The sequence below is a fragment of the Bombina bombina genome, chromosome 1, assembly GCF_027579735.1.
Source record: "Bombina bombina isolate aBomBom1 chromosome 1, aBomBom1.pri, whole genome shotgun sequence".
Taxonomy (NCBI): domain Eukaryota; kingdom Metazoa; phylum Chordata; class Amphibia; order Anura; family Bombinatoridae; genus Bombina; species Bombina bombina.
Window position 1 is genome coordinate 491,737,277 of NC_069499.1, and position 12,763 is coordinate 491,750,039.

At 40.8% G+C, this 12,763-nt stretch overlaps 1 protein-coding gene across 1 annotated transcript in view; it reads right to left on the reverse strand.

Annotated features, from left to right (window-relative positions):
• ANKRD44 (ankyrin repeat domain 44) overlaps positions 1-12,763 on the reverse strand; it is a 601,641-nt gene that overhangs the window by 56,281 nt on the left and 532,597 nt on the right. The window contains exons 23-24 of the mRNA XM_053712853.1: positions 4,472-4,688; positions 3,611-3,698 (exon numbers count right to left, since the gene is read on the reverse strand). Coding sequence (XP_053568828.1) covers positions 3,611-3,698; positions 4,472-4,688 — 305 coding nt within the window. The remainder of the gene's footprint in view (positions 1-3,610; positions 3,699-4,471; positions 4,689-12,763) is intronic.

Here is a 12,763-nt window from a genome sequence, read left to right on the forward strand (position 1 = left end):
ATGTCAATATGGACCAAAATGTCTGAGGGATGTTTCCAACACCTTGTTGAATCTGTGCCATGAAGAATTAAGGCAGTTCTGAAGGCAAAAGGGGGTCCAACCCGGTACTAGCAAGGTGTACCTAATAAGGTGGCCAGTGAGTGTATATATATATACATATATATATATATATATATATATATATATATATATATATATGTGCAAAACAACTACTTAATTGCTACTGTAACAATTAACTAGTGAAAAACATAATTTATGCTTACCTGATAAATTCCTTTCTCCTGTAGTGTAGTCAGTCCACGGGTCATCATTACTTATGGGATATTAACTCCTCCCCAACAGGAAGTGCAAGAGGATCACCCAAGCAGAGCTGCTATATAGCTCCTCCCCTCTACGTCACACCCAGTCATTCGACCGAGAACCAAACGAGAAAGGAGAAACTATAGGGTGCAGTGGTGACTGGAGTATAATTTAAAATTTAGGCCTGCCATAAAAAACAGGGCGGGCCGTGGACTGACTACACTACAGGAGAAAGGAATTTATCAGGTAAGCATAAATTATGTTTTCTCCTGTTAAGTGTAGTCAGTCCACGGGTCATCATTACTTATGGGATACCAATACCAAAGCTAAAGTACACGGATGACGGGAGGGACAGGCAGGATCTTTATACGGAAGGAACCACTGCCTGAAGAACCTTTCTCCCAAAAACAGCCTCCGAAGAAGCAAAAGTGTCAAATTTGTAAAATTTGGAAAAAGTATGAAGAGAAGACCAAGTTGCAGCCTTGCAAATCTGTTCAACAGAGGCCTCATTCTTAAAGGCCCAAGTAGAAGCCACAGCTCTAGTAGAATGAGCTGTAATTCTTTCAGGAGGCTGCTGTCCAGCAGTCTCATAGGCTAAACGTATTATGCTACGAAGCCAGAAAGAGAGAGAGGTAGCAGAAGCTTTTTGACCTCTCCTCTGTCCAGAATAAACGACAAACAGGGAAGAAGTTTGACGAAAATCTTTAGCTGCCTGTAAATAAAATTTCAGGGCACGGACTACGTCCAGATTGTGTAGAAGCCGTTCCTTCTTTGAAGAAGGGTTAGGGCACAATGATGGAACAACAATCTCTTGATTGATATTCTTGTTAGTAACTACCTTAGGTAAGAACCCAGGTTTAGTACGCAGAACTACCTTATCTGAATGAAAAATCAGATAAGGAGAATCACAATGTAAAGCTGATAACTCAGAGACTCTACGAGCCGAGGAAATAGCCATCAAAAACAGAACTTTCCAAGATAACAACTTGATATCAATGGAATGAAGGGGTGACAGGCGCAATACATGCAAGGGGTTGCAATATAAAACCTTGTTGAACAAACATTTTCTTAAGGTAACCCTCTAACTTTTTATCCATTGGATCTGAAAAGGCACAGCTATCCTCCACCGGGATAGTGGTACGCTTAGCCAGAGTAGAAACTGCTCCCTCCACCTTAGGGACCGTCTGCCATAAGTCCCGTGTGGTGGCGTCTATTGGAAACATTTTTCTAAATATAGGAGGGGGGGGAAAAGGGTACACCGGGCCTATCCCACTCCTTGGTAATAATCTCTGTAAGCCTCTTAGGTATAGGAAAGACGTCAGTACACGCCGGTACCGCATAGTATCTATCCAGCCTACATAATTTCTCTGGGATTGCAACCGTGTTACAATCATTCAGAGCCGCTAATACCTCCCCTAGCAGTACACGGAGGTTTTCTAGTTTAAATTTAAAATTTGAAATGTCTGAATCCAGTCTATTTGGATCAGATCTGTCACCCGCAGAATGAAGCTCTCCGTCCTCATGTTCTGCAAATTGTGACGCAGTATCTGACATGTCCCTAGTATTATCAGCGCACTCTGTTCTCACCCCAGAGTGATCTCGCTTACCCCTAAGTTCTGGCAATTTAGACAAAACTTCAGTCATAACATTAGCCATGTCCTGTAGAGTGATTTGTAATGGCCGCCCTGATGTACTTGGCGTTACAATATCACGCACCTCCCGAGCGGGAGATGCAGGTACTGACACGTGAGGCAAGTTAGTCGGCATAACTTCCCCCTCGTTGTCTGGTGAATGATGTTCAACATGTACAGATTGATTTTTATTTAAAGTAGCATCAATGCAATTAGTACATAAGTTTCTATTGGGCTCCACCTTGGCTTTTACACATATAGCACAGAGATATTCCTCTGAGTCAGACATGTTTAACAAACTAGCAATTAGACTAGCAAGCTTGGAAATACCTTTCAACTAAATTTACAAGTAATATGTAAAACGTACTGTGCCTTTAAGAAGCACAGAAAAAACTATGACAGTTGAATAACAATGAACCGGATTAGTTATAAAAACCAAATTTTTCCCGGTAAAAGCATAAAATTAGCAAAGGATTGCACTCATTAGCAATGGATGACTAACCCTTAATATCAGAAAAAACGTATAACATTCAAAATATAAGCGTTTTTATCACAGTCAAAGCACAATCTCACAGGTCTGCTGTGAGTGATTACCTCCTTCAAAATAAGTTTTGAAGACCCCTGAGCTCTGTAGAGACGTTCCGGATCATGCAGGGAGAGAAGACAGACTTGTGACTGAATTTCTGATGCGTAGCAAAAGCGCCAAAATAGGCCCCTCCCACTCACACACAACAGTGAGGGAAGCTCAGTGAAACTGTTTTTAATTTAAAATAAACGACAGCCATGTGGAAAATAACGCCCAAAACAATTTTTCACTAAGTACCTCAGATAATTAAACGATTTAACATGCCAGCAAACGTTTAAAATCTAATTATATGAAATGTCATTAAAAAGCCTGCTGCTAGTCGTTCACACTGCAAGTTAGGCTAAAAGTTATATGCATACAGTATTGTCCCAGTGAAGTGCCATTCCCCAGAATACTGAAGTGTAAACATATATACATATCAGCCTGATACCAGTTGTTACTACTGCATTTAAGGCTGAACTTACATTATATCGGTATTGGCAGTATTTTCTCAGTCAATTCCATTCCTTAGAAAATAATATACTGCAACATACCTCTTTGCAGGTGAACCTGCCCGCTGTCCCCTGATCTGAAGTTTACCTCACTCCTCAGAATGGCCGAGAACAGCAAAATGAATCTTAGTTACGTCCGCTAAGATCATACAAAACTCAGGTAGATTCTTCTTCAAATTCTGCCTAAGAAACAACACACTCCGGTGCTGTTTAAAATAACAAACTTTTGATTGAAGATATAAAGACTAAGTATAATCACCACAGTCCTCTCACACATCCTATCTATTAGTTGGGTGCAAGAGAATGACTGGGTGTGACGTAGAGGGGAGGAGCTATATAGCAGCTCTGCTTGGGTGATCCTCTTGCACTTCCTGTTGGGGAGGAGTTAATATCCCATAAGTAATGATGACCCGTGGACTGACTACACTTAACAGGAGAAATATGTTTTTGCATCTTAATATGGGTAATGTAAACTATTATTAATCAGACCTATTTGTGTTCTCATTCAAAAATAGACTATTTAAAAATCCCATATTAATTACCATGCAGGTACATACTGCTATAATATGGCAATGAATTTAAATGATAATGTTTATACTCACACAGCACAGTGTAAAGGAGAAAAAGGATTTCCGGTGAAATTCCGAAAAGTCTTCTGCTCTAGTAGTACCTCTAAACAGCTGTCATTGCCTGCAGAAATAATAGTGAGGAAACTGCAATCATATCTATACATAGTGGTAGCTGCCACAAAAGGTGCAAGGCTGCAGGACCCTAATAAAATGCCAATCTCTAGCAAATAACTAATGCAGCCTTTTAACCTAACAATACAATTAAAGGGACATACAAGAAGGCAATAAGAAAATGCTCCAATATGTTAAAGGACTTTCATTATTCAGATTTTACTTCTGTTATCTAATTTGCTTGGTTCTCTTGGTATCCCTTATTGAAAAGCATACCTAGGTAGGCTTAGGGGTAAGCAGAAATGCACTACTGGGAGCTAGCTACTGACTGGTAGCTGCACATAAATGCCTCTTGTTACTGGCTCACCAGTTCCTTAAACAAAGGATGAGAAGAAAATGAAGACAATTTGATAAAAGAACTACATTTGAAGCTGAAAATTGTATGCTGTATATGAACCATGAAAGAAAAAAGTTTTGTTTCATATCCCTTTAATGGACTAATGTTTGAAAAGAACTAACTAGCAAATAGGTTAAACTCATAGTTAAAGTTAGCTCTAGACTCGCAATGCACTGCCAATTCTGAATTGAATATGGCCTGTGTTTAGGTGCTACACAAATATACTGACGATGACTGGCTCAGTGGCTGAGCTCAGTGCTGGACTAGTAATAAATTGCCTGTTCAGAGCTGCCTTTTATCTATGTGTTTAAACACACTGCATTTGAGCGTTTTCTTATTGCAGTTTTATTTCCCTTTAAGACTTATATAACTAGACTGATATTTACCATTATAGGAAGCCCAGTGTAAAAGTGTATATCCTTTATAATCACTGAAGCTGTAGTCTCCTTCTGAAAGTGCAATCTGTAACAGCTCGCTGAGCAAGGAAGCGTGACCTCTAGCAGCTGCAAAGTGCAATGGTGTCCTTCCTTTTGTATCCTTACATAAGATTGTTGCTTCCTGCTCCAGAAGCATCTGTATACATTCTTCATGTCCTGTCATAATCTATAAAGAAAATACAAACCACTACTGTTTCTACAGTATAACACAGAACAATATGAACATCAAGGGAAGCATAAACTAAATCCAATATCTAATGGAACAAAGGACAAGAAAAAAAAAAGGTCACTTAAAGTGACATTCAACAATAAATAAAAAATAAATATAGTGACACATTCAAAGCAAAGATTAGCCTGAGAATAATATGTAGATATTTTTTCAAAATAATATTAGTTGTTTAAATATTGAAGAAATAAGTGTAAAGTTATCTACCCCTAATTTTCCTCAGCAGAATAGATTAGGCATGAAAAATGTAGGTTTCAATATGGCATCCATTATTTTATAGAAACTCAGAAGAATTGCAAATCCCTTCATTTTCAGAGTTTAATTACAGGAAAAGGTGGGACATAGTTTCCATGGCTTCTACATATGAAGCTTTTTCTACTTGTTAACTAACTTACTGGGCATATTTCACCTATATGCGAAAAATATAATTTATGCTTACCTGATAAATTCATTTCTCCTGTAGTGTAGTCAGTCCACGGGTCATCCATTACTTATGGGATTATAACTCCTCCCTAACAGGAAGTGCAAGAGGATCACCCAAGCAGAGCCGCTATATAGCTCCTCCCCTCTACGTCATATCCAGTCATTCGACCGAAACCATACGAGAAAGGAGAAACTATAGGGTGCAGTGGTGACTGGAGTTTAATTAAAATTTAGACCTGCCGTAAAAAACAGGGTGGGCCGTGGACTGACTACACTACAGGAGAAAGGAATTTATCAGGTAAGCATAAATTATATTTTCTCCTGTTAAGTGTAGTCAGTCCACGGGTCATCCATTACTTATGGGATACCAATACCAAAGCTAAAAGTACACGGATGACGGGAGGGACAGGCAGGATCTTTACACGGAAGGAACCACTGCCTGTAGAACCTTTCTCCCAAAAACAGCCTCCGAAGAAGCAAAAGTGTCAAATTTGTAAAATTTTGAAAAAGTGTGAAGTGAAGACCAAGTTGCAGCCTTGCAAATCTGTTCAACAGAGGCCTCATTCTTAAAGGCCCAAGTGGAAGCCACAGCTCTAGTAGAATGAGCTGTAATCCTTTCAGGAGGCTGCTGTCCAGCAGTCTCATAGGCTAAATGTATTATGCTACGAAGCCAAAAAGAGAGAGAGGTAGCCGAAGCTTTTTGACCTCTCCTCTGTCCAGAATAAACGACAAACAGGGAAGAAGTTTGACGAAAATCTTTAGTTGCCTGCAAATAAAATTTCAGGGCACGGACGATGTCCAGATTGTGCAAAAGTCGTTCCTTCTTTGAAGAAGGGTTAGCGCACAATGATGGAACAACAATCTCTTGATTGATATTCTTGTTAGTGACTACCTTAGGTAAGAACCCAGGTTTAGTACGCAGAACTACCTTGTCTGAATGAAAAATCAGATAAGGAGAATCACAATGTAAGGCCGATAACTCAGAGACTCTTCGAGCCGAGGAAATAGCCATTAAAAACAGAACTTTCCAAGATAACAGCTTGATATCGATGGAATGAAGGGGTTCAAACGGAACACCTTGCAGAACGTTAAAAACTAAGTTTAAGCTCCACGGCGGAGCAACAGTCTTAAACACAGGCTTAATCCTAGCCAAAGCCTGACAAAAAGCCTGAACGTCTGGAACTTCTGCCAGACGTTTGTGTAAAAGGATAGACAGAGCTGAAATCTGTCCCTTTAACGAACTAGCAGATAAACCCTTTTCTAAACCTTCTTGTAGAAAAGACAATATCCTAGGAATCCTAACCTTACTCCATGAGTAACTCTTGGATTCGCACCAATATAAGTATTTACGCCATATTTTATGGTAAATTTTCCTGGTAACAGGTTTCCTAGCCTGTATTAAGGTATCAATCACTGACTCCGAGAATCCACGCTTTGATAGAATCAAGCGTTCAATCTCCATGCAGTCAGCCTCAGAGAAATTAGATTTGGATGTTTGAAAGGACCCTGAATCAGAAGGTCCTGTCTCAGAGGCAGAGACCATGGTGGACAGGACGACATGTCCACTAGATCTGCATACCAGGTCCTGCGTGGCCACGCAGGCGCTATTAGAATCACCGATGCTCTTTCCTGTTTGATCCTGGCGATCAATCGAGGAAGCATCGGGAAAGGTGGAAACACATAAGCCATGTTGAAGACCCAAGGTGCTGTCAGAGCATCTATCAGTACCGCTCCCGGGTCCCTGGACCTGGATCCGTAACAAGGAAGCTTGGCATTCTGGCGAGACGCCATGAGATCCAGATCTGGTTTGCCCCAATGATGAAGCAGTTGGGCAAACACCTCCGGATGAAGTTCCCACTCCCCCGGATGAAAGGTCTGGCGACTTAGAAAATCCGCCTCCCAGTTCTCCACGCCTGGGATGTGGATCGCTGACAGGTGGCAAGAGTGAGACTCTGCCCAGCGAATTATCTTTGAGACTTCCATCATCGCTAGGGAACTCCTTGTTCCTCCTTGATGGTTGATGTAAGCCACAGTCGTGATGTTGTCCGACTGAAACCTGATGAACCTCAGAGTTGCTAACTGAGGCCAAGCCAGAAGAGCATTGAAAATTGCTCTTAATTCCAGAATGTTTATTGGAAGGAGTCTCTCCTCCTGAGTCCATGATCCCTGAGCCTTCAGGGAATTCCAGACTGCGCCCCAACCTAGAAGGCTGGCGTCTGTTGTTACAATCGTCCAATCTGGCCTGCGGAAGGGCATCCCCTTGGACAGATGTGGCCGAAAAAGCCACCATAGAAGAGAATCTCTGGTCTCTTGATCCAGATTTAGCAGAGGGGACAAATCTGAGTAATCCCCATTCCACTGACTTAGCATGCACAATTGCAGCGGTCTGAGATGCAGGCGCGCAAATGGTACTATGTCCATTGCCGCTACCATTAAGCCGATTACCTCCATGCACTGAGCCACTAACGGGTGTTGAATGGAATGAAGGACACGGCAAGCATTTAGAAGTTTTGATAACCTGTCCTCCGTCAGGTAAATTTTCATTTCTACAGAATCTATAAGAGTCCCTAGAAAGGGAACTCTTGTGAGTGGCAATAGAGAACTCTTTTCTACGTTCACCTTCCACCCATGTGACCTTAGAAATGCCAGAACTAACTCTGTATGAGACTTGGCAGTTTGGAAACTTGACGCTTGTATCAGAATGTCGTCTAGGTACGGAGCTACCGCTATGCCTCGTGGTCTTAGTACCGCCAGAAGAGAGCCCAGAACCTTTGTAAAGATTCTTGGAGCCGTAGCTAACCCGAAGGGAAGAGCTACAAACTGGTAATGCCTGTTTAGGAAGGCAAATCTTAGATACCGGTAATGATCCTTGTGAATCAGTATGTGAAGGTAGGCATCCTTTAAATCCACTGTGGTCATGTACTGACCCTCTTGGAATAGTTTCCATTTTGAACGATGTAACTCTTAGGAATTTGTTTAGGATCTTTAAGTCCAAGATTGGTCTGAAGGATCCCTCTTTTTTGGGAACCACAAACAGATTTGAATAGAATCCTTGCCCGTGTTCCGACCGCGGAACTGGGTGGATCACTCCCATTAGTAAGAGGTCTTGTACACAGCGTAGAAACGCCTCTTTCTTTATCTGGTTTTCTGATAACCTTGAAAGATGAAATCTCCCTTGAGGAGGAGAAGCTTTGAAGTCCAGAAGATATCCCTGAGATATGATCTCCAACGCCCAGGGATCCTGGACATCTCTTGCCCAAGCCTGGGCAAAGAGAGAAAGTCTGCCCCCCACTAGATCCGTTTCCGGATCGGGGGCCCTCACTTCATGCTGTCTTAGGGGCAGCAGCAGGTTTTCTGGCCTGCTTGCCCTTGTTCCAGGACTGGTTAGGTTTCCAGCCCTGTCTGTAGCGAGCAACAGTTCCTTCCTGTCTTGGAGCGGAGGAAGTTGATGCTGCTCCTGCCTTGAAGTTACGAAAGGCACGAAAATTAGACTGTTTAGCCTTTGGTTTGGCCCTGTCTTGAGGCAGGGCATGGCCCTTACCTCCAGTAATGTCAGCGATAATTTCTTTCAAGCCGGGCCCGAATAATGTCTGTCCTTTGAAAGGAATATTAAGTAATTTAGATTTAGAAGTCACATCAGCTGACCAGGATTTAAGCCACAGCGCTCTACGCGCTTGAATGGCGAATCCGGAGTTCTTAGCCGTAAGTTTGGTTAAGTGTACTACGGCATCAGAAATAAATGAATTAGCTAGCTTAAGGGCTTTAAGCTTGTTCATAATCTCATCCAATGGAGCTGTACTAAGGGTCTCTTCCAGAGACTCAAACCAGAATGCCGCCGCAGCAGTGACAGGCGCGATGCATGCAAGGGGTTGTAATATAAAACCTTGCTGAACAAACATTTTCTTAAGGTAACCCTCTAACTTTTTATCCATTGGATCTGAAAAAGCACAGCTATCCTCCACCGGGATAGTGGTGCGCTTAGCCAGAGTAGAAACTGCTTCTTCCACCTTAGGGACCGTCTGCCATAGGTCCCGTGTGGTGGCGTCTGTAAGCCTTTTAGGTATAGGAAAAACGTCAGTACACGCCGGTACCGCAAAATATTTATCCAGCCTACATACTTTCTCTGGAATTGCAACCGTGTTACAATCATTCAGAGCCGCTAATACCTCCCCTAGTAATACACGGAGGTTCTCAAGCTTAAATTTAAAATTTGAAATGTCTGAATCCAGTTTACTTGGATCAGATCCGTCACCCACAGAATGAAGCTCTCCGTCCTCATGTTCTGCAAATTGTGACGCAGTATCAGACATGGCTCTATTATTATCAGCGCACTCTGTTCTTACCCCAGAGTGATCTCGTTTACCTCTTAATTCTGGCAATTTAGATAGTACTTCAGTCATAACATTAGCCATGTCTTGCAAAGTGATTTGTATGGGCCGCCCTGATGTACTTGGCGCCACAATATCACGCACCTCCTGAGTGGGAGGCGAAGGTACTGACACGTGAGGAGAGTTAGTCGGTATAACTTCCCCCTCGTTGTCTGGTGATATTTTTTTAACATATAAAGTTTGACTTTTATTCAAAGTAACATCTATACATTGAGTGCACAAATTTCTATTGGGCTCCACATTGGCCTTTAAACATAGTGAACAAACAGATTCATTTGTGTCAGACATGTTTAAACAGACTAGCAATAACACTAGCAAGCTTGGAAAAAAACTTTTAAATAAATTTACAAGCTATATAAAAAACGCTACTGCGCTTTTAAGAAAACATAAAAATGTGACACAGTTGAATTAACAATGAACGAAATATGTTAAAACAACCAAATTTTAACGGAAAATGTATAAAGTTAGCAGAGGATTGCACCCATTAGCAAAAGGATGATTAACCCCTTAATACCCAAAACGGATAACAGTTGAAATAATAAACGTTTTTATCACAGTCAAACACACTGTCACAGGTCTTCTGTGACTGATTACCTCCCTCAAAACTAGTTTTGGAGACCCCTGGGCTCTGTAGAGACGTCCTGGATCATGGAGGAAGAAATAGGAAGACTGTGACTAAATTTTTACTGCGCAATAAAGCGCTAAAATAGGCCCCTCCCACTCATATTACAACAGTGGGGAAGCTCAGTAAACTGTCTTTATTCAGAAAAAAACACCAGCCATGTGGTAAAAATCATGCCCATAAAGTTTTATCACCAAGTACCTCAGAAAAAACGATTAACATGCCAGTAAACGTTTTAAAAATTGAAAATTATGAAGTGTTATTAATAAGCCTGCTGCTAGTCGCTTTCACTGCAGTGCAGGCTCAAATATTACTTTAATATTGACAGTATTTTCTTAGTGAAATTCCATTCCCCAGAAATACCTCAGAGTATACATACATACATATCAGCCTGATACCAGTCGCTACTACTGCATTTAAGGCTGCACTTACATTACATCGGTATTAGCAGTATTTTCTTAGTCAATTCCATTCCTTAGAAAATAATTTACTGCACATACCTCCTTGCAGGTGGGCCCTGCATGCTATCCCCTGTTCTGAAGTTACCTCACTCCTCAGAATGGCCGAGAACAGCAAGTGGATCTTAGTTACGACCGCTAAGATCATAGACAAACTCAGGTAGATTCTTCTTCTAATGCTGCCTGAGAACAAACAACACACTCCGGTGCCGTTTAAAATAAACTTTTGATTGAAGAAATAAAAACTAAGTTTAACACACCACAGTCCTCTCACACATCTTTAGTTAGGTGCAAGAGAATGACTGGATATGACGTAGAGGGGAGGAGCTATATAGCGGCTCTGCTTGGGTGATCCTCTTGCACTTCCTGTTAGGGAGGAGTTATAATCCCATAAGTAATGGATGACCCGTGGACTGACTACACTTAACAGGAGAAATGGGAGGAAGTATGGTGAGATAATGCATATCTAAGATTCAAATATTGATAAGACTTGATTGACAACCCCTGCTAGCGGCTGATTGGCCGCGAATCTGCAGGGGGCGGTATTGCACAAGCAGTTCACAATCATTATATATTAAAGTGAAAGTAAATCCTAGCGTTTTACAAACACTAGGATTTACTATTGAAACAAATAAAGGGCACTTTCATTCATGAAGCATAAGATACTTCATGTAGAAAGCTCCTTTATTTGATTCAACGATCGCCGCTCTTAGCTCCTAAAGCAGAGCACGGCTAAAACAAATTTTGGCTAAGAGGTGACGTTTTCACCTCTTAACCAATAGCAGTGCGGTAAATTCGGCTCCCATGGGTGCCAAGCTGGATTTACCGCACGGCTATTGGCTAAGAGGTGAAAACGTCAACTCTTAGCCAAATTTTTTTTTAGCCGTGGGCTGCTGTAGCAGCTAAAAACAGCGATCGATTTAATCAAATAAAGGAGCTTTCTACATGGAGTATCTAATACTTCATGAATGAAAGTACCCTTTACTTGTTTCAATAGTAAATGCAAGCATTTGTAAAACGCTAGGATTTACTTTCACTTTAAAGAGGGGCAAACATAATAGTTGTATCTACAATTTAGGAAATCTAAGATATAGGAAAAGTCTAAATAATCTGATTTTGTAAACTTCATGAGTGCATTTCTGAACTTAAAGAAATATGAAACAGTGCATCTTTAGTAAAAAAAAAAAAGTTTAATCAAAGTAAATATAAAAGAAACAGACTGTGTTAAAAAAACAGCAAACAACTTACAAGTTCTCTTGCAAAAGTGTAGCCACTGCCTTCATAGAGATAAGCAAGCAGACATTACAGAATTTAAGTTCTACTATCACATGATTTTTGCAGCAAAAGTCCTCTACTGAGCTAGAGCAGATGTCTCCTGGCAATTAGATCAAATAAAAAACTATTCATTGTCTTACCCCAGCCCCCTTGTCGGGCTGTGACAGGAAGTAAGGGACACTGCACAAATTAAGTTAAAAAAATAAAATAAAAGGTAAAAACCCTTGTGAAATGATGGTATACATATTGCAATGACTTCTATTAAGTAAAAAACACTGCTTAGTATTTTTTTTATTACAACAATAAAACAGACTGTTTTATGTCTCTTTAAGTGGAGATGCTGAGCCTACCAGACAGTGCGTGCTTAACATGTCTCATATGCTGTTCTAAGGATGAGAAAATAAATGTTTTGTGAGTGTGAGATAATTTATTAAGATTATAATGATCATACGAAAACCCTACCACTGTGCAGTAACCCAGTAAGAGATCAGAAAACCTTCTTCTAGTTCAAACCCCCCATACAGCATTTTACTACACTTAAAGGGCCATGATACCCAAATGTTGAAATACTTGAAAGTGATGCAGCATAGCTGTAAAAAACTGACTAGAAAATATCACCTGAACATCTCTATGTAAAAAAGAAAGATATTTACCTCAAAAGTTCCTCAGTAGCCACATCCCATTGTAAAGGACTTCTAAGCAGCAAATCAGTATGTCTGTCCCGGGACAGCTAAGAGGTTGAGCCTTGTGCACTCTCATGTTATTTTCCTTTTCAGTTTAAGGAAGTTTACTATGAAATCTCATGAGAGTTAAGTGAAATCTCATGAGATCACAGTAAAAGAGTTAATG